The sequence below is a fragment of the Apiospora phragmitis genome (assembly GCF_038363925.1).
Source record: "Apiospora phragmitis strain CBS 135458 chromosome Unknown utg000008l:1.0-3514335.0:1.0-3519231.0, whole genome shotgun sequence".
NCBI lineage: Eukaryota > Fungi > Ascomycota > Sordariomycetes > Amphisphaeriales > Apiosporaceae > Apiospora > Apiospora phragmitis.
Window position 1 is genome coordinate 2,479,226 of NW_027117407.1, and position 20,279 is coordinate 2,499,504.

Genomic DNA, 20,279 nt, shown 5'->3' on the forward strand with positions numbered 1-20,279 from the left:
CGGCTGCCGATGTCCTGGAACGAGTGTGTAAGCTCAGCTGTTTTCACAGTAGTATTGCTTGAATCGATGTGATTTCCGTTTCTGGGCGAAATGGGGCAGAGGGTGGGAAAAGTCAGAAGAAGGGCCAGGGGATTGATGGATGAGCTTCGCAATGCTTTAAAGAAGCTCATTTCGTCTCGCTGACTTTGGTTTGTTGTTTCCTCACTCTCCCCGTCAACCACATGGAAACGAAACGGAGGGTCCCACCGAGGACGACGCCTTCTTTGCAGGGGCTCGCATGTTCGCGAATCCAGCTCAGGCCGGCCTGTGGTAAACTGGCGGCCTTCCAGCAACCTCCCGCCTGCCCGCCCTGCCCAGATTGCCGGGGCGGTCGTGTTGCGGAGTTGCGTGCAATTTTAACTCTGCAGGGGGCCAGCTGGGAGACATGCAGGGGGGGCCACGTCCCTGGTCTTCTTCCTGGCCTCGGCCCTGTTAGCAGCGCCATCAAACCCACCCTGCCTGAATTCAATTCGGCAACTTGATATTCAATTCAAGAGACAGCAACCTTGTTTTGTATACGACTGAAATGCATTTACATCTCTATCTGTAGGTACTTTGCAAACATTTCCGTTGAAGGTACAACGGTATTAAGGGCTGTTTCTCAATACATACCTCTGATAGAGCGCTGACCACATGTACTTACATCCTACGAGGGGCCCTCTGATCCTGGTGGGGGTCTGAACCACTCGATCACTGATCACTGTAGCTCCTATTGCGTACCAAGCAGATGTGCCCTTCTCCGCCAATCATCCATCCATAATGGCCACTCACGGTTAATTACATGGTAGATGGCTCAATCCTACTCCATCCCATTCTGTCCACTGATCGTGCATACCGTTCGTCATGCGCCCGGAAATTTTGCTTGGGTCTGATCTCATTGCCGGCGCTGGGTGAGACATAGAACTCAGTTTGCTGCACATGTCCAAAATGCATGCAAGTATAAAAACATCGAGGCCGCTTCAGGAACAGCAAGACACCATGTTGTCTCAAAGTATACATATGTACACCATAATAAGCGCAGATAACGTGGTCGATCCGTGCAGCCATCCATCCTTTCTCCCTCGGCGCTCCAGCAACGGTTTGTTTACCTCTCCAAGCCTCTCTTCCCAACGGTCCGGCCTTGTCTTGATGCTTGGTGGGGGTTTTATATATACATAATAAATACATTGCTACTTACTACATATTACTGGCCAACTTGCAAGTGTTTGCTCAAGGCCTGACTACCGGCTGGAAAGACTAAGAATGGTACTTGTGCTACGGAGTATATATCCACACTTCCGCCGAGACCGGGCAAGATGCATTGAGGTCTATTATCTTCAATTGACTGTTTGTGAGCTGCATGGGCGGTGGACCTTTGCTCCACCCGATCGATCCCTTTCTCGCTCACCCGTTGGCGAATGTCGTGCGTTCGACTCAGCTCAAGCCAGATCCCATCGCATCTTCAGCCGGGTGAGACTGCAGATATCGTGATCCCCGGGATATTTTTTAGCCCTGAGAGCGGGTATATATGACGCCCGCTTTCTGTCTGTCTGTCCCTCTCCCCCCTCTCTCTATCACTGCCAGTCCACTACTCTGCTGGTGGTTAGCATGCACCGTTGACGGGCTAGGATGTAGGTAGAATGATGGCGCTATGTTTGACATCAAGCAAATTAGCAACACACGATCCCCGGACGGGAACTCTCCATGGCAAAGTCCTTATTTATATCAGTATGAGGGATATTCTAGCCTCTTCGTTGAGACAGCAACGACATACGTTTAGCCGTCTTCAAGCTGGCAAGCTGGCTTCCACATTCATTTGTGAATCGTGTAGTCTTGTGCAGCTTGTCCGACTACATGTACCAGGGAATCTTCCAAACATCGATGTTGGACAGATAATAATACATAGTATATTCGGTATGGGTTGTTGGGGGAGAGCTTTCTATTCGCATTATGCTTACGTCGTAACCTAGAAATTCCGTGTTTTACCTCTGGTGACGCGAAAAGAACCATATTGCAACACATGAGGATACGCTCAGTACAACATCCGAATCTGATAGCGCCATAGCGTCCCATGCACCCTTATCGCCTTTAGCTCACGTTTGTACACGTCGCCTCGCCTCTCTACTTAGACAATGCCTGCCTCATATGTCGGGGCTTAAAGTATAATTTAAATAAAAACAATTATGTAGGCTTCTCGAGTCAAGGCGCCTCGCAGCAATGACGGTCCATTCCTTGAATTCCTCAATGATGATAGTGTTAACCATCTTCTCTGTCTCATGATCCAGGCTTGTCATAAGTGAAGACGTCAGCGAACGATGCCAAAAGGGGCAGTCGATTGTAGGACATAGGTTGGCTCAGACTGTACGATAACACGATTGGTATAATACGCATTATTCGTAGCTTCGTCTAGCAGCAGAACCCTAAGGATAACATCAACGACTTCTGGATAGTCGCACTAGCCACTTTACCAGCCACATTGGTGTTCCTCATCCAACAGCCATGAACTCAACCGAATTGCTCTATCAACTTCCTCATTTCTTCAATCTGCCTGTGAAAACACGATTAGTAAATGAGTCCCAAAGATCCGTGCCCGCTGGGCGTTTACGTCGGCCTGAAGTGCGCAACCTCGGGATACAGCGCCGTGTCGTGAATGATTACGCGCCTGATGAAACAGAAGAGCCGGGTCAGTAAGAACAAACAAGAAATACGGATATCACTCTCACTTACACAGCATAAAGTGTGTTTCAACCTTCCCAGTCCTCCTGTGGCTCGGACTGGGCAAGATGGCGTGGTAGCTGTCCATGCACTCTCGTGCCCAGTCGTTTGCCAGGGGACGCATGGTCGCGAGTTCATTTACGGACACCAGGTCAGTTTTAAGTCGGGCGAGTCACCGAGCAATACTGGTGTTAAACTAAGGAACACCTGCATTCATGGTGGCCCCAGAAGGTCGAAGAGTCGAACATCAGAGGCTCGCCGGTCGCCTCCTGCGTCGCCACATTCCCCGTCCACAGATCACCATGGAGGAGGACCGGTTCTATGCGTCGTCCGTCTGTCTCCAGGGGGCGCAAGAGCCGGGGAATAACCTTGGCGAGGAAAACGGTTCATTGAGTGCTTCAGTTCCTCGCAGGGCCCGCCAGCCTCCTCTTCGAGTTGCAACATCCGGTGCATTCCGCGGACGTAGAACTCCTCCCAGGTGTCAGTCCACGTGTTGTCTTGCCCCAGCGTTCCATTGAACGTGGTGATGTGAAAGACGAACCTGTGCTGCGGATAGGCTTCTCGACTGCGCATGTGGAGCTGAGCGACTGCCTTTGTGAAGCGAGGGATGGCCGGGGCCCCCTTTTGCAGGGCATGGAACTCGAATAGGAGGATGTGACAGTCGGAGTCGGCGCATTTGCCCCAAGTAAGCGGTTTGGGCGAAAACTCTGGCACTGACTGGTTGATCAAGAGCATCGACTTATACTCACCATGAAGCATGGATTGTGCTTTGGGGCCGGTCGTCAACTGCACAGCCGCAGCTCGGTGAGCTTTGTGCTGCCGACATGCTTGGATCATTGGATGATACAGGCCTTCAGAAAGTAAGACTTCGGTTCGCCACCAACCTCAACATCAACACGAGCTGTAGTGTTCCAATTACCTGCGCCATGGCCACGAGAGCTTCGGACCGTCGCACCTGCTGGGAGCTCTAAACGATGTCAATACCTGGAAAGACACCAGTCCATAGGATGTTCACAGTTATTCATACGGGCAATACAATTAGTACAGAGCCCGCCAAAAGTTCATTTTGGCAAGGTTTCGATCAAGCAGGCTCTCGGCAGCCTGGCTTGACGGTTTGCTGGCTGTAGGCAAACTACAGCGCCAAGATAACAAACGACGACAAGTCGAACCAATGGGGTTCAGAACCGTTGCAGATGCTTTACTACGTCGTATGGGTATGTTAAGTCCTCCTAATCAAGTAGCAAAGTTAGTTATCGCTCAAGTCACAACCAGATATCCCTCTGCCACCTATATCGCCGCTACCAAACGATATTTTACTACCTGGTAGGGGGGACTTATTTTATGCCTGCAACGTCGTACAGTTGGATCAGACATTGTCAATCTATTGTGAAGGGTTACATCTCTCATGCATGTGGTGATATGATCCAGACACCCCGCTCGTGTACGACGTGACTTGCGCTGGAAAAGGGGTGCCAATACGGCCTCTCCCTGTTTATACCACAACCCGGGAGCTTGAAACACAGCATGAGACTACGGGAAATTCTCATGTCAAACCAGCCTACTACACTGTTATTTTACCCTGGTGGTCCTATCTCGCAAGGATGTTGCAGTAAGTATCATGCCCGGAAGCTTTCTATATATAGTGTACTGTTGCATCCACACTTCACTGTCAACATCATTTGTCCAGGTTTATCATCTTGATTATTTGCAAGCTGGGTTTGTATACCTGCCCTTCGATGTCGGAGCCATCATATCGACAATTGTGTCGGGAAAATGGATCGATCGCGACTACCGTATCGTGGCCCAGTCCCATGGACTACCCATTGACAAGGTATCGGGCGATAACCTGTTACACTTTCCCGTGGAAGAGGCTCGCCTCAGAAGCGTGTTACTTCCCACTCTTGTAGCGCTGGTTTCTGTTGTGGCCTACGGATGGCTAGTCGACCGTCATGTGGTGAGTGTACTCGACTCACCTCCTGGACTATGATACGGGCTGAACAGTTTAGCATATGGCGGTTCCACTGATCTATTTGTTCTTCGCCGGTCTCTCGATACAAACATGCTTTAATGTAGGTTCGAGTCGTGACCGGAAACGCACTTCACTAACACCGAAGTCAGATAAATAACACTTTATTGGTCCGCATCAACGAAGACGTCCCCGCCACCGCCCAGGCGTCATCTAACATTGTAAGATGTAGTATGTCGGCAGTTCTTGTTGGTACTTTACAGATAGTTATTGATAAAATAGGATTTGGGTGGGCATTTACCTTGCTCGGGTCTTTCTGTCTTGTTGCGGGATTCTTTTATCTTATCGAGCGGATGTATGGCAGGAAATGGAGAGTAGCTCGGCATGTCGCAAATACAGAATGAGATTTGAATGAACAAGCAGACTACATACATATTCGCGGGACCCAATTACGCGCTATCTCCTGTTCAACGACTGAGAGCAGCCCCTGGAGTTTGTTGTTTTCACTTCAGGATCATACTTTGTTTGTTATAATATGGCAATCCATGCGTGATTGTTAGTGATGGTGTTTGCTGTGTCCTTTGGTGAAGAAACCTCAAGTCCTCAATCAGCATTCAATTGACCTAAAAGAGAAAGGGTGTGGTGATCGTCACGCTGGAGTTGCATTCACCTGGATTGGTGGTCTCTTCTAGGTGAGTGAGTTTGACTGCTGCAAGCTTGATGTGCTATTTTAGAGCCCCACACTGATGTCTCTGCTAGCAAAGCACTTTACGCGGGGCTGGTCACCTAATAAAACGCGTCTCACAACACCAACTTACTCACATGTCGCAGGTTGGATCGATGCCTTTGACGTCTCACATGAACAAAGAGATCCGCCAGGCATCATCATAAGCGCAGTCATCTCTTTCTCTGACTACGTCTCGCACGGTGCGCTGCAATGCATCGTCGCTTCCCAAGTTGCTTTCTTTGCTTTTTCCCATTTTCACTCCATCTTATTCGCTCGCCATGGTCGGCGATAGCCCTATAAACAATGCCTTTCCCTTATAGATTTGTCTGCGATCTCTTGCAGCAACTGGAAGATGAAACACGCTCGACCAATAAAGAGAGAACACCAAGTCGTACGATTATTGAGCGTTGGTTCCACGAACACCGTATCCGTCTTGATGCGCCAACTGTCAACGGCTGTGCCGTCATCTCCACGCTTTTGCCGGAGCGAAGGACCGACCGCGTGTATGGAATCCAAGTCCTACGATTGGAGAGCATCATCGGCCAGGCTCTGATCCTGGGCAGCTCACGGGTGAAGGAGTTGCGCAGATATAAGACGGCGGGGCAAAGTGTCGATTTGGGCGACTGTGTAGAGAGCATTCTGAGTCGCGCGGTAAGTTCCGCAGCAATTGGCAATGATGGCGAATTCCTCGGTAATGATCAAGCACTAAACTATGCCCACAGCCAAACCCGATACACCCTGAGCGAGAGGTCACTGTAGAGGACCTCGAAGAGGTGCTCACAAGGGTCGCTGCTGGTTGTAGGTTCAGTTCTCCAGCCATCAGGGCGTCTTATACGAGTCGAAACCCGCAATCGGACAACCAGATCCTGGGTCAGTTCTTTACTCGTCTCAGCCCTCGGGATGCCAAGTGGTTTGCCAGGTTAATCTCGAAGAACTATCAACCAATCGTTCTCGAGGAACGTGTCGTTCTTCGTTCTTACCATGCGTTACTACCGCGTATGCTGAAGGTAAGGGACGATCTGCAAATAGCAACCGACTATCTGCAGCACGTTGGTTCGTCGCCTAGTGACCCGAAAGTCATCGCTAGTCTTATGAAACCTGCCTTGGGCACCAAGGTCGGCCGTCCGCCATGGCTCAAAGCCAGAAGCATCCAAAACTGCCTGGATATGATGGGCCAGCGGCAAGTAAGCTGTGAGCAGAAGATCGACGGAGAGTATTGCCAGATCCATATAGATCTGAGCAAGCCACATGACTCCATCCAGATCTTCTCTAAAAGTGGCAAGGACAGTACTCAAGACCGTCGAAGGCTTCATCCGTAAGTTTTCAACCCCATGCTTCATTTCCACTACTGACGATGAAACAGAGCCATTCGGGAATCGCTGAGACTAGGCGACCCTGATTGCCCTTTCAAAATGGGATGCATTCTGGAAGGCGAGCTGGTAGTATATAGTACCAAAGTAAGTCCCTTTCAGAGTAGCCAACGCCAACATTCTAACAACTTGTAGGACAACAAGATACTTCCATTTCATAAGATACGTAAGCATGTGTCTCGCTCCGGCACATATATTGGGACAAAGAATGACTCGCAGTAAGTACCTCACTCAGCCCATGACCCTAATGCACATATTGACTGGCTTAGACGGCATGACCACGAACAGCTGATGATCGTATATTACGATGTTCTCCTGGTGGATACGCAATCGATGCTAAACATGAGGCATTCACAACGCTTCCAGCGCCTCGAGAAGCTGGTTAAATGCCGCCAGGGTCATGCGGAATTGGTCAAACGCCACATCATTCCTTTCTCCAAGCAACAAGCTGCATCTACTTTGCGAGAACTCTTTGCAAAGTGCATAGTGGCGAATGGCGAAGGTCTTGTGCTCAAACCTGATGAGCCATACTTCAACTTCAGCCTTCGGCAGAGCCGCTTTGGCTCTTGCGTGATCAAACTGAAAAAAGAATATGTCCAAGGCTGGGGTGACGTCGGAGATTTTGCAGTAATTGGTGCTTCATACGATGCTACCAAGGCGAAGACTTATGACATTCCCAAACTGAGGTGGACACACTTTTACATCGGCTGCCTTGCGAATAGGGACCGAGCCAGAGCCAGGAGCGAGAATCCGAAATTCGTGGTCACAAACATTGTTGAGCTGCCCAAGACCCTCCTTGAGACGCTGCGACGGCAGTGCGAACCACGCGCAGTACCATTCGATGATAACAAGTACTTGATGCTTGACTTCAGAGGTATCGGAAGCACTGTCAGACCAGCGGAGGTTTTCTTGAATCCACCTGTGTTCGACATGAGGTGCTTCTCGTTCGACAAAGAGGCAAACTCTCGTCATTGGAGCATGAGGTTCCCGATAGTCAGCAAAATCCACCACGACAGATCGTTTCTGGATGTAATTAGCTTTGCGGAGCTTCAGAAGGCGGCTTGTACTGCGTCCGAAACACCCGGGTCCGAAGATAGCCAAGAGATGCGGCATTGGATTTCTGCCCTGGAGAAAGCCGATCCTCGAGGCCGAGCAATCGACGAGCTTAGCCAGGTCACCGTCTTCTCCGAAACCTCAAGCCGCATCTCGCCAAGTCTATCCGGTGCTAGTCCGGCACGAGATGACGCGTTTAGAGCTGTTGGCTCAAAATCCGCGACGGAAGTGAAGTCTGGAGTAACAAATCATAACGCATCCAATATACCATCTGTGGGGTTGGCTACACCGCCCAGATCATCAGCTACTGAGGCCAGAAGTTCAGTTGTTGATACATCTGCAATGACGAACCTAGGTACTGGGGCGAAACCCAGTAAGCGAGCAGCTGCTATCTCTGACTCCAACCCTATTTACAAAAGACATCGAAGTCTCGTTGGTGCTGATGCTGAGCACCTGAAACCTACGGCACCGTCACTCCCCAACCCTCTGACTTGTCCGCCTCGTGGCCGTCAACCGCTCGGAAGTATCGATGGAAACAAGACTCCTGTCGATCAAAGGCCTTCGATCCAGAATGCCTCTCCCATGTTCGTCCAAACTCGACACCACGCATTGCCATCATCGCCGATGGGCGAGAATGGTCTCGTCTCGTCAGCGGCCGGATCGTTCCCCACGGCAAATGAACTGCCATCTTCGCCACCGCGATGTGTGTCCACACCACAAAAGGCCCGCCCAGAAAAGCCAGCGACTGCAACTGTTGCTGCAGAGCCATCGGCACAGGTGGGCTGTGCACATAAGGGATCTGAGTGTGCATTTAAAAACGCGTCCATTCTACTCGCTCCATGCATTAGCAACTATGTTGGGTTACCGAGGATCTCCTCAAGACTCATGGCATTGCCAGCTATGAGGTCGATCCAGAGGCCTGGAAGCGCCAACCGTACAGCTCAGAAGCCTCTTTCTCAAGTTCATCAAGGCTCAATGCAGATGTGTCTGGGCAAGGTTCACGAAGCGGCAGGAGCGGAAGGCAGCGTAAAATCTGTTTGGTACAGACCGGGCGTCTCGAGGCGACGCATAAGTTTCTCAAGTGCGTTGAGAAAGCCGGACTCAGGAGGCGAAACGGACAACGAGAATGGGTGGCAGTATATGACTGGAAGATACTGGACGACTTTGCGAACATTGAGGCCGGGGTCGTACAGAAAGGGCCGGATCCTTGGAGGCAAAGATACGTCGGTATTGCATGAACGGCGTTTCTCTGGGCATTTCATGGGCCCTTGACTTAATGCAAGGGCTGGAGCACTGGGATTTGGGCACGAGAAACGAGGCATTGCATCACGTTGCGTTGGTTTTACTTGCATTGGATGGATAGATACCCATTGGTGGCAATAGTTACAATACAGGATCAGGAGGAGCATATTTGGAGACGAAGCGAAATCATTTCGATTTTACTGCTTTTGCATAATCTGAGTTGAGTGTGATAGCTACGCTGTCTTGCCATCCTTCTCGTACATCTGCAGATATGTAGCTTGCAATCTCATCTTCAGGTGCTCATCGGCGGTCAACACTTTGCGCTCTGCATATGGGTTTCCACCGTTGGCCTCGGCCAGACCGCCCTTGAACTCCTTGACCCTCGTACTGGGCACGGCAGTCAACTGCGTGTCATTGGTCGGGTGGCAGAAGTAGACAATACTGTATCGCGGCTCGCTGTTGGATTCGCCTATCACCTTCTTTCCGCCACTGCCATCGCCCTCGAACGTGACACGGTGCACCGTGCTGCGCAGCAGGCCGTTGGTCCAGTACGAGAGCAGGTCGCCGATGTTGACGAGGATGGGCGGCGAGGGGTCGTCCTCGGTGCCGGGCGGGCACACGGGGACGGGCTCCCAGGCGCCGGCGCGCGTGAGGATCTCGAGGCCGGCTTGGCCCCGCAGGCGGAAGAGCAGCGTCACGGAGCCGTAGTCGGAGTGGGCGCCGGCGCGGACCTCGCCCGCTTCTATGGCGGACGACGACGACGACGATGACTGCACTGCCGTGGGGGCGGGGTAGTACAGGAAGCGTAGGATGGAGCCCGAGGGCCGGTCGGGCTCGTGCGAGGCCGCGAAGAAGTCGGGCGGCGCCACGCCGAGGCCCGCGCCGAACAGGTGCAGCAGCCGCTCGCACAGCGTGTGGCAGGCGCCGCGGAACTGGGCGATCTCAGCCACCTGCGCGGCGGCGAGGGTGCTGGGCAGGGGCTGCTGGGCCGCGTGCGCCGGCGTGAAGGGCCCGAAGTTGAAGGCTTCCTTGTAGTCGCCCACGCGCTGCGAGGACGGGTCCAGCGTCTCAGTGTGCATGCCGGACCAGCCCTGGTTGTTCTTCTGGATGGTGCACTTCTGCTTCTCCTCTATCGGGGAGGCGAACAGGGCGCGGGACTAGACGGGTAGAACAGGTTAGGTTCATTCGGTATTGTACCTGTGAAGTAGCAACTTGGGCTTTCTCTTCTCACCAGGTCGAAGGCATTGCTGATCTGTTGCGCCGTTATGTCCTTCCCCGTGTTTTTTATGTAGACGAAACCATGTTCTGCTGCGGCGTCGACGAGGGCCTTGGCTACGTCAAGCTCATCAGTCCCCGCAGCCGAGATGTCAATGATGGGGATGACCGGCGTTGCAGCAGCCATGGTTGTTGTATTCGATGGTAGTCGCACCAGATTTGCGAGGTTAAATGCGATGAGCTCACTGTCGTTTAAAAGACAGGATGGATACCCACGTGCTGCGATTGCGGTGGTAGTGATAAGGATGTATATTTGAACTTATTGATCACGATATCTAAAGAGGTTACGGATGTTTGGCTCGGCTGGCTGTGTAACGCCTGGCTCCTCCAAATCCCCACCCCACCTTACCGACCTCGATACCGGCCACTCCCCAAGCGAGCCACGGCACGTTACGAGGTGGTTATCGCTTGAAGCCGGAAGGGCCTATCACGAGATAGCGAGTTACGTACATCGAGGAGGAGAGTTTTCTTCTTCCATGAAGTCAAAGGTTACTGGACGCATGGGTTGATTTGGCGAGACCTTTCGCGAGAACTCCTTATTCCGTCTACCGAGAAGCAAGGGAAGCGTCGTCTATCGTATCACTCAATTATGATTTAATAATACTATATTATCAAGAGAAGTCCTGCCATTCGAATACTATACCTATCTCATTAAGTTAAGTCTTAAATTGCTTCTTACAATATTAATCGAACAAACCTTGTGTCGGACCATATCCATCTAACCACAAATCACGTAAAATGACCAACAAGGCAGTCATCCTGTCCTCGACCGAGTCCCCGTGGCTTAACTTCGACACCGCCTCGATCCGGGATTCTAGATGTTCTTGCATCAAATCCAACCAGAAGGTATCCAAGCCTAGCAGCCAAGTAACGCGCTTCCCCTTCAGAATTCTGATCGTGTCGGCCAGGGGAGCTAGGACAACTCTTGCGTCTATGCTCGCGCCGCATTGCGCATGCGCAAGACTGTACCTGGCCACCTCGATGTAGTAATGGTGGCCCTTCCAGTCTTTGACTCTATCCACTCCGAAATCGATGGCGTCGGCCCATCGCAGCTGCGCCTCTGGCCACTCACCTTGGAGGAGATGAGATATCTGAGCCAAGCTGCATTTGATGGCAAAATGGCGGATCTTCTCATCGTACCAAGAGCTCCCCGCCGCCTCGATCCCTTTGAACCGATCGCTCAGCATGGTGAGTTCCTTCTCTGCCGCTTCGAAGCGCCCAGGGGCATGTTCTCCCTGACGAACCAGGGTCATGGCGTGGATGATCTCCAGCCACACGGTATCGCCATCTTTGGCGTTCCGGCGGGCTTCGGACGTAAGGTAGCCCCTTTCGAACATGCGGCTTTCGATCGCCCGCGACAGGACGTAGGCCGATATATCGCAAGCACCCTATGTTGCCACGTTGTTTGGACGTACTCGGACTTCACCCCATTCCCTGTATCTTCAGCTTCGCCCTGGAGAATGACCAACCCAACTGAGGGGTCGCTAACTGTTCCCTTCGACCCGCGAGAGGTTCTCGACGGCTGTCGCACCGACTGATCCCGCACGCGCGTCATGTCGGACTGAATTGGGGAGATGCTGACGGATATGGCATACTTCGTTGTGTGTGTGTGCGAAGAACCCCGAAGACTCTGAATATGGCTGCGTGTTTCTTGCTTACTCGGGAGAATAAATGACCAGCCCGACGAGGGGCTAGTGGTTCCTTCCTTCCTACAGTTGTTGGGTACATTGGCCACCATGGCACGACGACGCATGCAGAGGTCTAACCTAGGTTACTTGTGGGAGGTGTGCCTCTTGGAAATGCATCTGATTGGCAGGTAATCCGGCCACCCCCAATTCGCATCTGCAGACGAGGTGCAAATCGAGCATCACCGTGCGGAGATGATACCATACAATCGGGTTTCAATATTCCCATCACGCCCCTAATCCGGATTCACGAATACTTTGGCCCCTTTTCCAATCTGTCGTTGCGGTTTCAAGGAACGAGAGGCTTTCATGATAGGCATGTCGTCTCTAAAACGGTGGGTTGCTCTATGCTACTCCTTCCTGGGGGTTTATGGGAACCCATATGAATGCTTGGGATACTCGGCGTCAACCATGGTCGAAGGCCCGTCGTCGTTCCAGGCAGAGTTGCATCTGAACAGTTCTGGGTGTTCTGTATTCGGACCCGATCTACCAGAACTGCGACTCCGTGTTGAATTTCAAACCGGTAAGTAGTTCATCATAGTAACTTCGCTCTGAATTATGTGCATCTGGTCTGGCGTTAACGGGCCACATCAGAATCCCGCCTTCGAGTCCTGATACAAGACATTAGGGACAAGGAGTATATGCTGCCTGACGAGGTACTGCCAGAGCCTACATCAGACCCATCTGGTTCTCGTGAGAGCTCACTTCTATCATTCGGTTACACCGAGAGTCCCTTCTCCTTCCAGGTGACCAGGAAGGACACCGGCCATGTCCTGTTCAGGTCGCGGCTGCCTTCGGAGCCCAGTCTTTACGGTCTAGGGGAGCATATAGATGGCTTCCGACTTCCATTCGAAGACAATTATACGAGGACTATGTGGAATCGCGATTCGGATGGTGTCCCATACCGCGAGAATCTCTATGGTAGCCATCCCGTCTACTTCGAGCAACGGCCGAGTGGTACCCATGGTGTATTTCTCCGAAACTACAATGGCGCCGATATAAAGTTATCCAAAAACAGCGAAAGCCATGGAGAAGAGTATTCGATCGAATACTTACTGATAGGCGGCGAACTGGATCTTTTCTTCCTTGCCGGTCCCAGCCCGGTGGATGTCTCGCGGCAGTACGCCCTGATACCCTTTTGGAGCCTTGGTGTTAATTATCTCTCTAATGTCAAAAAGTGAGTATCTACGAAATCAGACGTGCTAACCTTTTCTCTGCAGTTCCACCAATGCAAGTTTGGTTATCAAGACTGGTTCGAGGTGGCAGAAGTCGTTTCAAACTACTCAGCCTCTGGAATCCCGTTGGAAACCATGTGGACTGATATAGATTATATGGACCACAGGAGAGTTTTCTCTCTTGACCAAGAACGCTTCCCCATTGAGAGAATGAGAAATATCGTTCAACACCTTCATGACCACCAACAACGATACATGCTGATGGTAGATCCCGCTGTCGCAGACTGGCCCTATCCTGCCTTCGATAGAGGTGTGGAGATGGATGTATTCCTCAAAATACCCAATGCTGAGTACTTTAGAGGCGTTGTTTGGCCAGGTGTCGCTGTGTTTCCAGACTGGCTTCACCCCAACGCGAGCACCTACTGGGACGAGCAGATCAAGGATGCATTTAACCCACAGGATGGTATTGACATCGACGGAATTTGGATTGATATGAAAGAACCAGTCAGCATGTGTAGATATCCATGCCTAAACCCGGCCGACGAGGCTAAGAGAATAGGGGTTCCGCCTGACTTACCACCTCTACGCGAACCACCTTGAGCACTTCCGGGCTTCAATACTTCAGGAGTCGGGCATCCCTCGTACACAATCAATAATCCATGGTCCCAAGAGGCGGTCGCAACTTTCAAAGTGGATGGTGTGCTGCAACATATTCTTGGTCCTCGAAATTGGGATGATTATTAGGAGGATCTCCTGGAGCCCCCTTATAGTATCCACAACGGAGGACTATTAGGTGAGATAAGCGACCTCACTGTGCCGACCAACATAGTGCACGCAAACGGGATGCGCGAGTATGACATCCACAATCTATATGGGTCGATGATGGACATGGCGACCCGCCAAGCAATGCTCAAGAGACGCCCAGGTCTGAAGCCCTTTATCATCACCCGAAGCACGTTCGCCGGCGCCGGCCGCTACGTCCAGAAATGGCTGGGCGACAACGCGTCGCGGTGGGACCACTACCGGTCGTCCATCGCGGGGCTCTTGGGGTTCGCTTCCATCTTCCAGATCCCCATGGTGGGGAGCGATGTTTGCGGGTTCAAGCTCCGGCCCTCGGACACGCTCTGCGCCCGCTGGACGGCGCTCGGCGCCTTGAGCCCCTTCTTCCGGAACCACGCGCACGACGAGGCGCCGCCGCAGGAGTTCTACCTCCGCCCGCTCGTCGCGGCCGCGGCCCGGTGCGCCATCGACCTGCGCTACCGCCTGCTCGACTACCTGTACACGGCCCTGCAGAGGTAGTCGCGCGACGGCATGCCCGCCATCAACCCCCTCTGGTACTTGTACCCCGCGGATGCCGACACGTACGGCATCGACCTGCAGTACTTCTTCGGCGCCTGCATCCTGGTGTCGCCCGTCACCGACGAGGACGCGACCGACGTGAGCGTCTACCTCCCCGACGACGTCTTCTACGAACTGAACACGCCGGGCGACGCCGTCGTAGTCCGCGGGCGCGGCGCCCCGGCCCGGCTGCGCGACGTGCCGTTCGACCGCATCCCGCTCCACGTGCGCGGCGGCTGCGTGGTGCCCATGCGGGTCGAGTCGGCCAACACGACGGAGCTGTGCAAGAAAGGCTTCGAGCTGCTGGTCGCGCCCGGCCTTCGGCGAGGTGATGGTGGCGATGGCCGTGGCCGTGGCCGTGGCGCGGCGGCTGCTGCTGCTGCTGTGGCCGAGGGAGAGCTCTACGTGGACGACCGGGTTTCGCTGGATGGCGGCGCGAACCGTCTTGGGCTTCACTTCCGCTACTACCACGACGACGACGGTGACGGCGGCAGCGGCATGGTGGAGATTACCGAGGCTACAGAGCGGTTTGTTGGGGCCCAGCGACCAGACGAGAGGCGAGACGGCAAACCGTTGCGAGTGCTAATGGAGGAGGCTGGCATGCAGCTGGATCGTGTTGTAGTGCTTGGTACCGGGACCGGGGTAACCTCCAGCCCTCTAATTGTGTTTCGGTGAAGTACCTTTATATTGTCTGAGAAGCTGCGGGGAGAGAGCCTAGAGGTAGAGGGCTCTTTAGGCCGTGCCTTCGAATGCCGGTCGTGCGGCTCTTCTTGCATGGGTCCTAGACTCCTAGGTGTGCGGCGTGCCTACCTGTACCTAATGTCTAGTCCAGCATCTCACTTCTCACTTCCCGCTGGCGTCCGGGCCGGGTAACGTATTGCTCATGAAACCAGCGGCAGCTTCGTAGGCCAATCTGATACATACACCTCAATAGGAGTCAGAGAATGGACAATGTCAGGTGCAGTCAATATTTCCTGGGAAGGTGGCAAAGAAGAGCCGCTGATAGCTCTTGCACTCGGCAGGACCTCATCAAGGCGAGTTTTATCACGATTTGCACAATGCGTGCGTACATAGCATGCAGTCTATCTGCTAGGTGACTAGTCGTGTCACTACCCAATACATGCCTCCGACTGCCCAAGCACTTCAAAGTTGTTTACAAGGACGATGTGTATCTGCGTCCCAATGTAACGAGAACCCAGGTGGGGTGAGTGAGTAGGTTGGTAGTGGACTTCGACCCCTCGGTTGGTGCTGTCTAGCTGTCTAGCTGTCAAGCTACAGTATGTCCTAAAACAATCACTGCACTGATTTGATGCTAGGTCTTTAGGTCTTCAAGGTCTTGGCGTGCCGCCCTAATTCGAGCCCGGTACCTTACACTAACAGGGGTTAACCAACCATACCGCTCCCACATAACACACCAAACCTCCGGCCGGCTTCTTTTTTTTGGAGCTTCTTGAAAGGGTCCATGTCCATTATTCTAGATCCCCGTCCACCCCCCCATGCGATCCCGTTCCTAGGTTAGGTTATTGTTACTTGTGAGAGTCGTGTGAGGGAGGTAACAAGACAGCATAACCTCCGACATCTTCCAATACCCAGCTCTGAAGCTGCATTCGGCACTTCCTTTCTCTACTTACCTCTCTTTTCCCAAATACGACACTTGACTTGGCTATTGTTTTGTTTCTAGGCCGGCCAGTTCCGTTATTTGTTGTCCCCTCCTCGCCCTCCTTCCCGCACAACATTCGGTCTCCAGTCTGGAGCTTCAGCCTCGACCCCGAACCACCTCGAAGCAACAACAAGACCGACCACCGCAACAATCGCCGTGTACAATTGCCTTGTTGGCCGACAACCACCCGGCACAGGTGCTGAGCTGCCACAATGGCCAAAATGCCTCCCGGTAAGCACTTTTCTCGAGCGCAACTGGGCTGCCAGCAGCAATTCCATCGCCTGCGATCTCCCCGTAACCCTTACGGCGCATTGTGCTCCTGCGGAACGAGTTCGCCGCCACAAGGCCTCGCTTATGGCACCATCATGTGTGATACCGGGCAGATTGGAGCTTCCTGCAGCTGGCCAAGTGGCACTATTGCTTGATACCTCTGCCGGGTTCGTCTTGTGTCGCGCGGTTCGTTGCGCTGGGGTGGGACATTCGAGTAGTCGCATACTACTTACTAGAAGCACTCTTGCCTACTTTAGACTGACTGACGTGACGCCCAGTATCGGTCTTATACGACGATGGATGGATCAACGATCGAGCCCAGTAAGTCACACCCCATTCTGCCGGCGTTTCACTCTTCTCTGACCTGGCGGTACATTGTAGGTCCGCCGACATATCTCAGCTCAAGGACAATGCCGTCGCGGTCGATGCGTCATACTACCTTCAGCTCTTCCTCGACAATATCCCCTTCCACGAGCCACTGCTCCCCGCTCTCGGAGGCTTGACTGGTATCGAGAGTCACATCGAGTCTGATCTGGAGAGTTGGGACGCCAACAAGACGACCCCCTTCTTCATCTTCAATGGCCAGGCTGTCGAAGGACAAGATGAGGTCTCGGTACAGAGAAGCAAGAAGGCCAACGCGAAGACGGACGAGGCTTGGGATCTCTACTTCAAGAGCGAAGCTCATCGCCGTCGCTGCTTTTGGTACAAGCCGAGGGGCCTACCCCGTCCAGAATCTGTTCCCTCTGCTTCAGAGCATCCTGAAGAAGCACAATCTTCACTTCTTGGTGCCCCCTTTCAATGCATGCGCCCAGGTGAGTAACAGCCAAGTCCTCCCAGCATGTGTAAGTCCAGTTGCTAATCTCTACAGCTCACCTATTTCGACATGATCGATTCCGAGCAATGCTCCGGCATAATGGGACCACAGGAGCTTCTGCTGTACCCCATCAAGGACTTTATCATTCGCTCCATCGACTGGGAAACTGGAAAGTTTACGGCTCTCTCTAAGAAGAACATCATCAAGAGCCTGAATGTCACCGAGCCCATGTTCGTTGATGCTCTTTTGATGAGGGGCACTTCGTTTTTGCCCTCGTTTCCGCCTCTCGAGGATACTGGTATTACACCACACCCGCCGGCCTCAGTCATAGACGCAGTTAATATGTTGCGAACTGCTGACAAGTCCATTGCGACCGCATGCGCCTCTTTCGGCGACATTCTCCAGAAAAAGGACCCCAATTGGCTTAAGAAGTACCATAAGGCCCGTATGACGATTGATCACTTCATTTACATCACCGAGGCCGGTGAGCCCAAAGTCCACAACTTCGATACATTGACAAAAGACAACTATGAATATCTTGGATACCAGCTACCCGCAGAGCTTTTCCATTACCTTAACGCTGGCCTCATTGGAGCTAGAGTTCCTAGCTGGGTTACTCACGGCCAAATCATCGTCGCACCCACTCTGGACGGCGTTCCGTCCCCCGAGTACAAGAAGCTGGTCACGACCCAATTGATGCCCTTGAGGGAGCAGACTCTGGGTCTTATCATGCCGCGGCTGAACCGTGGTATACAGTTCAAGCCCGTCAATGTCAAGACTTGGTTCGACGAGAAGTACTCTCATGCGATCGATTACCGCAGCGGGGGTAACAAGGCGATCGAGCAGGCCAACACGTGGTCTGTCAAGGAGGAGACTGTCAAACAACATTTCCCAAACGCCAAACACGGTTCCATTCTGTTCGAGGTCTCTGCACTGAAGAACGCTGAATTCGCCAAGGCAACAATCAGCAAGGAGAAGATAAAGGGCATCGATTCTGATGACATGGTTGCATCCATGGTTATCTGGCGCTTCCTCCACCTACGAGGCTATGTTAACGACAATCACCAACTCACTGTGTGGGAGAGGCTTTAGCGAAGTCCCTCGACGCAATAGCCTCGGTATCTGCTCAGAACCCAGAAGATAAGTTGGCAGATGCTGTCCTGCTCGCTTATGAGCTCATCCGCCTCGACCTGTTGCACACTCGCAACCAGCATCCGGAACTTAACGGGTTGCCGATGAACGGTAGTGACCAAGACAAGGCAAGCTTGCTTCTGATTAGCCGCTGCGCCATTCTGTTGAAGCTGTACCACGAAGCTAATGGCTATACCGGACCACTGAGCAAGAACTTCTTGCATTTCCGTTCGTTGAGTTCATCCATTCGGGAAGCAAATCGTGATCTTGTGGAGGCTATTGTCACATCACTTCTCCTCCATGGCCAGGGAAAGAAGGAGAGGGACGATTATCTGACCATGGGCCAAAGGTAGGGACCCTTACGCAATCTTTTGCAGGCAAAATTACTAATTCGAGACATGACTAGACTCCCTTTCTTGATGGATACGGACGTCGCTCTGGGCATCGCCATCAAGACTCTGCTAGACGATATCCAGCCTTCGGACACGCCCGAGGTGAAGGCGAGTAAACGTGCGGATTTCCCCGGGAAATTCGTACCGTATGCCACAGACCTCCACAAGGACTTGAAGATTGCGGATGCCTTCTTCGTTGCACTGAACGAAGGTATCAAGACATCGGCAACGAGCAAGTCCCCGCCAACGATCGCAAGGTGTGGGAACATGCCGTGGCCTATCTCGCCGCCAGAAGATAGCGTGACTGGATGGTAGACTGCCATCGTCAGTCCGGACGATGTGCTCCGTCGAGCCCAGGCCAGCGGCGCTCTGACAATAGAGATCCGTTTAACCGGTCCATGCAGCCTATTCATTGAGTGTACCCGGAAGTTTCGTTGCGTACAGGACTATGAACTTAGTTCGTGGCATAGCAATGACAGATCAAAGAATCTTTAGGCGAAGGCGTTGGTGGTGGGGAAAAATACAATCCAATACGAATTACTGTACTCGCCTATGGAAAGAACAAGATGAACGTGTTACGCCACTTGAAGGGGAAACAAGCTGTAGAAGACATGTTTCTCCATCTGCATATAGAGGGGAGGTTCGAGCACATTGTTAGCCGGATGTGGAAGCTATTCTTGCCTTCGACGGAGAAAGAGCGACAAGACCAGTGTATTCCATACAGCAAGCGCTTAAACTAGAGAAGGGAATAACCAGTGAATAACCAGTGGACACGCCTTAGCTGCGAGGCCAGAAAACCTGATGATGCCAATGTGCGTGCTACTGGATTGAGATGCTTACAACACATGTCCTGTTGGTACCTGAGGAGTTTCAGGATAAGTCTTACTTCGTATGGCATAGGGATTTCACAAGTACTGCATGCGTTATTTACACTTCACGGTTGGGTAACCTCACGAGAACTCTTCACATCATGTACACAAGAGATACGGCTGATTGCTATTTCGAGTTTGTTTCATTATTCGTGTGCGGGATATCCACACCTATCGACCTGCCCAGTTCCTTCGACTCGAAGCGGCAACAGGTGAAGACTACCTCAATAAATGAGCCCCGCACGGTAACACACCTCCGTGGACCTGTCTCTGTGAGGGTCATATCTGCCCAAGCTCTAGCTGTTCGTTGAAAATCGTACCCGATGTGCCCTCACTAGTCCCCTGCATCGATTTGGGTTGGACCCTGAATCCAGAGGGCAACATGCTGTGAGGCGAATCTGGGCCAAGTTGGAATTGGAAGAGCAAAATGTCGTCCTGGCAAATGGCACGCATGGCCGTTGCTCGTCTAGACACCCAACGCCGGTAAACTCCACATATGCTGCCCACTGGCCTGCGTGCATGCCTGTTTGATGTGGCCAGGACCAGTTTCGTGATGAGAGGTATCATGCGCATAATAAC

The 20,279-nt window shown here is 52.5% G+C and overlaps 7 protein-coding genes across 7 annotated transcripts; 5 read left to right on the top strand and 2 right to left on the bottom strand.

The window, feature by feature from the left end:
- Positions 1-2,619: 2,619 nt before the first annotated feature.
- Positions 2,620-3,570, bottom strand: PG994_009176 (uncharacterized protein; the record flags this gene model as incomplete). The annotated part of the gene is made up of 3 exons (XM_066860585.1): positions 2,620-2,680; positions 2,941-3,067; positions 3,102-3,570. 3 exons carry the CDS (start codon positions 3,568-3,570, stop codon positions 2,620-2,622), a joined length of 657 nt encoding a protein of 218 aa, XP_066714174.1.
- A 781-nt stretch (positions 3,571-4,351) lies between these two features.
- On the top strand, positions 4,352-5,103 carry PG994_009177 (Itaconate transport protein; the record flags this gene model as incomplete). The annotated part of the gene is made up of 2 exons (XM_066860586.1): positions 4,352-4,687; positions 4,852-5,103. 2 exons carry the CDS (start codon positions 4,352-4,354, stop codon positions 5,101-5,103), a joined length of 588 nt encoding a protein of 195 aa, XP_066714175.1.
- Positions 5,104-5,729: 626 nt separating this feature from the next.
- Positions 5,730-9,121, top strand: PG994_009178 (uncharacterized protein; the record flags this gene model as incomplete). Its single annotated transcript, XM_066860587.1, has 5 exons — positions 5,730-6,077; positions 6,149-6,741; positions 6,790-6,883; positions 6,932-7,014; positions 7,066-9,121. The coding sequence occupies 5 exons, from the start codon at positions 5,730-5,732 to the stop codon at positions 9,119-9,121; spliced, it is 3,174 nt and encodes a 1,057-aa protein (XP_066714176.1).
- Positions 9,122-9,324: 203 nt separating this feature from the next.
- Positions 9,325-10,493, bottom strand: PG994_009179 (uncharacterized protein; the record flags this gene model as incomplete). The annotated part of the gene is made up of 2 exons (XM_066860588.1): positions 9,325-10,248; positions 10,323-10,493. 2 exons carry the CDS (start codon positions 10,491-10,493, stop codon positions 9,325-9,327), a joined length of 1,095 nt encoding a protein of 364 aa, XP_066714177.1.
- An 826-nt stretch (positions 10,494-11,319) lies between these two features.
- On the top strand, positions 11,320-11,904 carry PG994_009180 (uncharacterized protein; the record flags this gene model as incomplete). The annotated part of the gene is made up of 1 exon (XM_066860589.1): positions 11,320-11,904. The coding sequence occupies one exon, from the start codon at positions 11,320-11,322 to the stop codon at positions 11,902-11,904; it is 585 nt and encodes a 194-aa protein (XP_066714178.1).
- Positions 11,905-12,462: 558 nt separating this feature from the next.
- Positions 12,463-14,525, top strand: PG994_009181 (uncharacterized protein; the record flags this gene model as incomplete). The annotated part of the gene is made up of 4 exons (XM_066860590.1): positions 12,463-12,574; positions 12,646-13,220; positions 13,272-13,730; positions 13,971-14,525. The coding sequence occupies 4 exons, from the start codon at positions 12,463-12,465 to the stop codon at positions 14,523-14,525; spliced, it is 1,701 nt and encodes a 566-aa protein (XP_066714179.1).
- A 12-nt stretch (positions 14,526-14,537) lies between these two features.
- PG994_009182 (nuclease-like protein) lies at positions 14,538-19,146 on the top strand (the record flags this gene model as incomplete). The annotated part of the gene is made up of 8 exons (XM_066860591.1): positions 14,538-15,206; positions 16,246-16,591; positions 16,773-16,815; positions 16,876-17,107; positions 17,175-17,306; positions 17,363-18,382; positions 18,439-18,788; positions 18,846-19,146. The coding sequence occupies 8 exons, from the start codon at positions 14,538-14,540 to the stop codon at positions 19,144-19,146; spliced, it is 3,093 nt and encodes a 1,030-aa protein (XP_066714180.1).
- Positions 19,147-20,279: the final 1,133 nt, after the last annotated feature.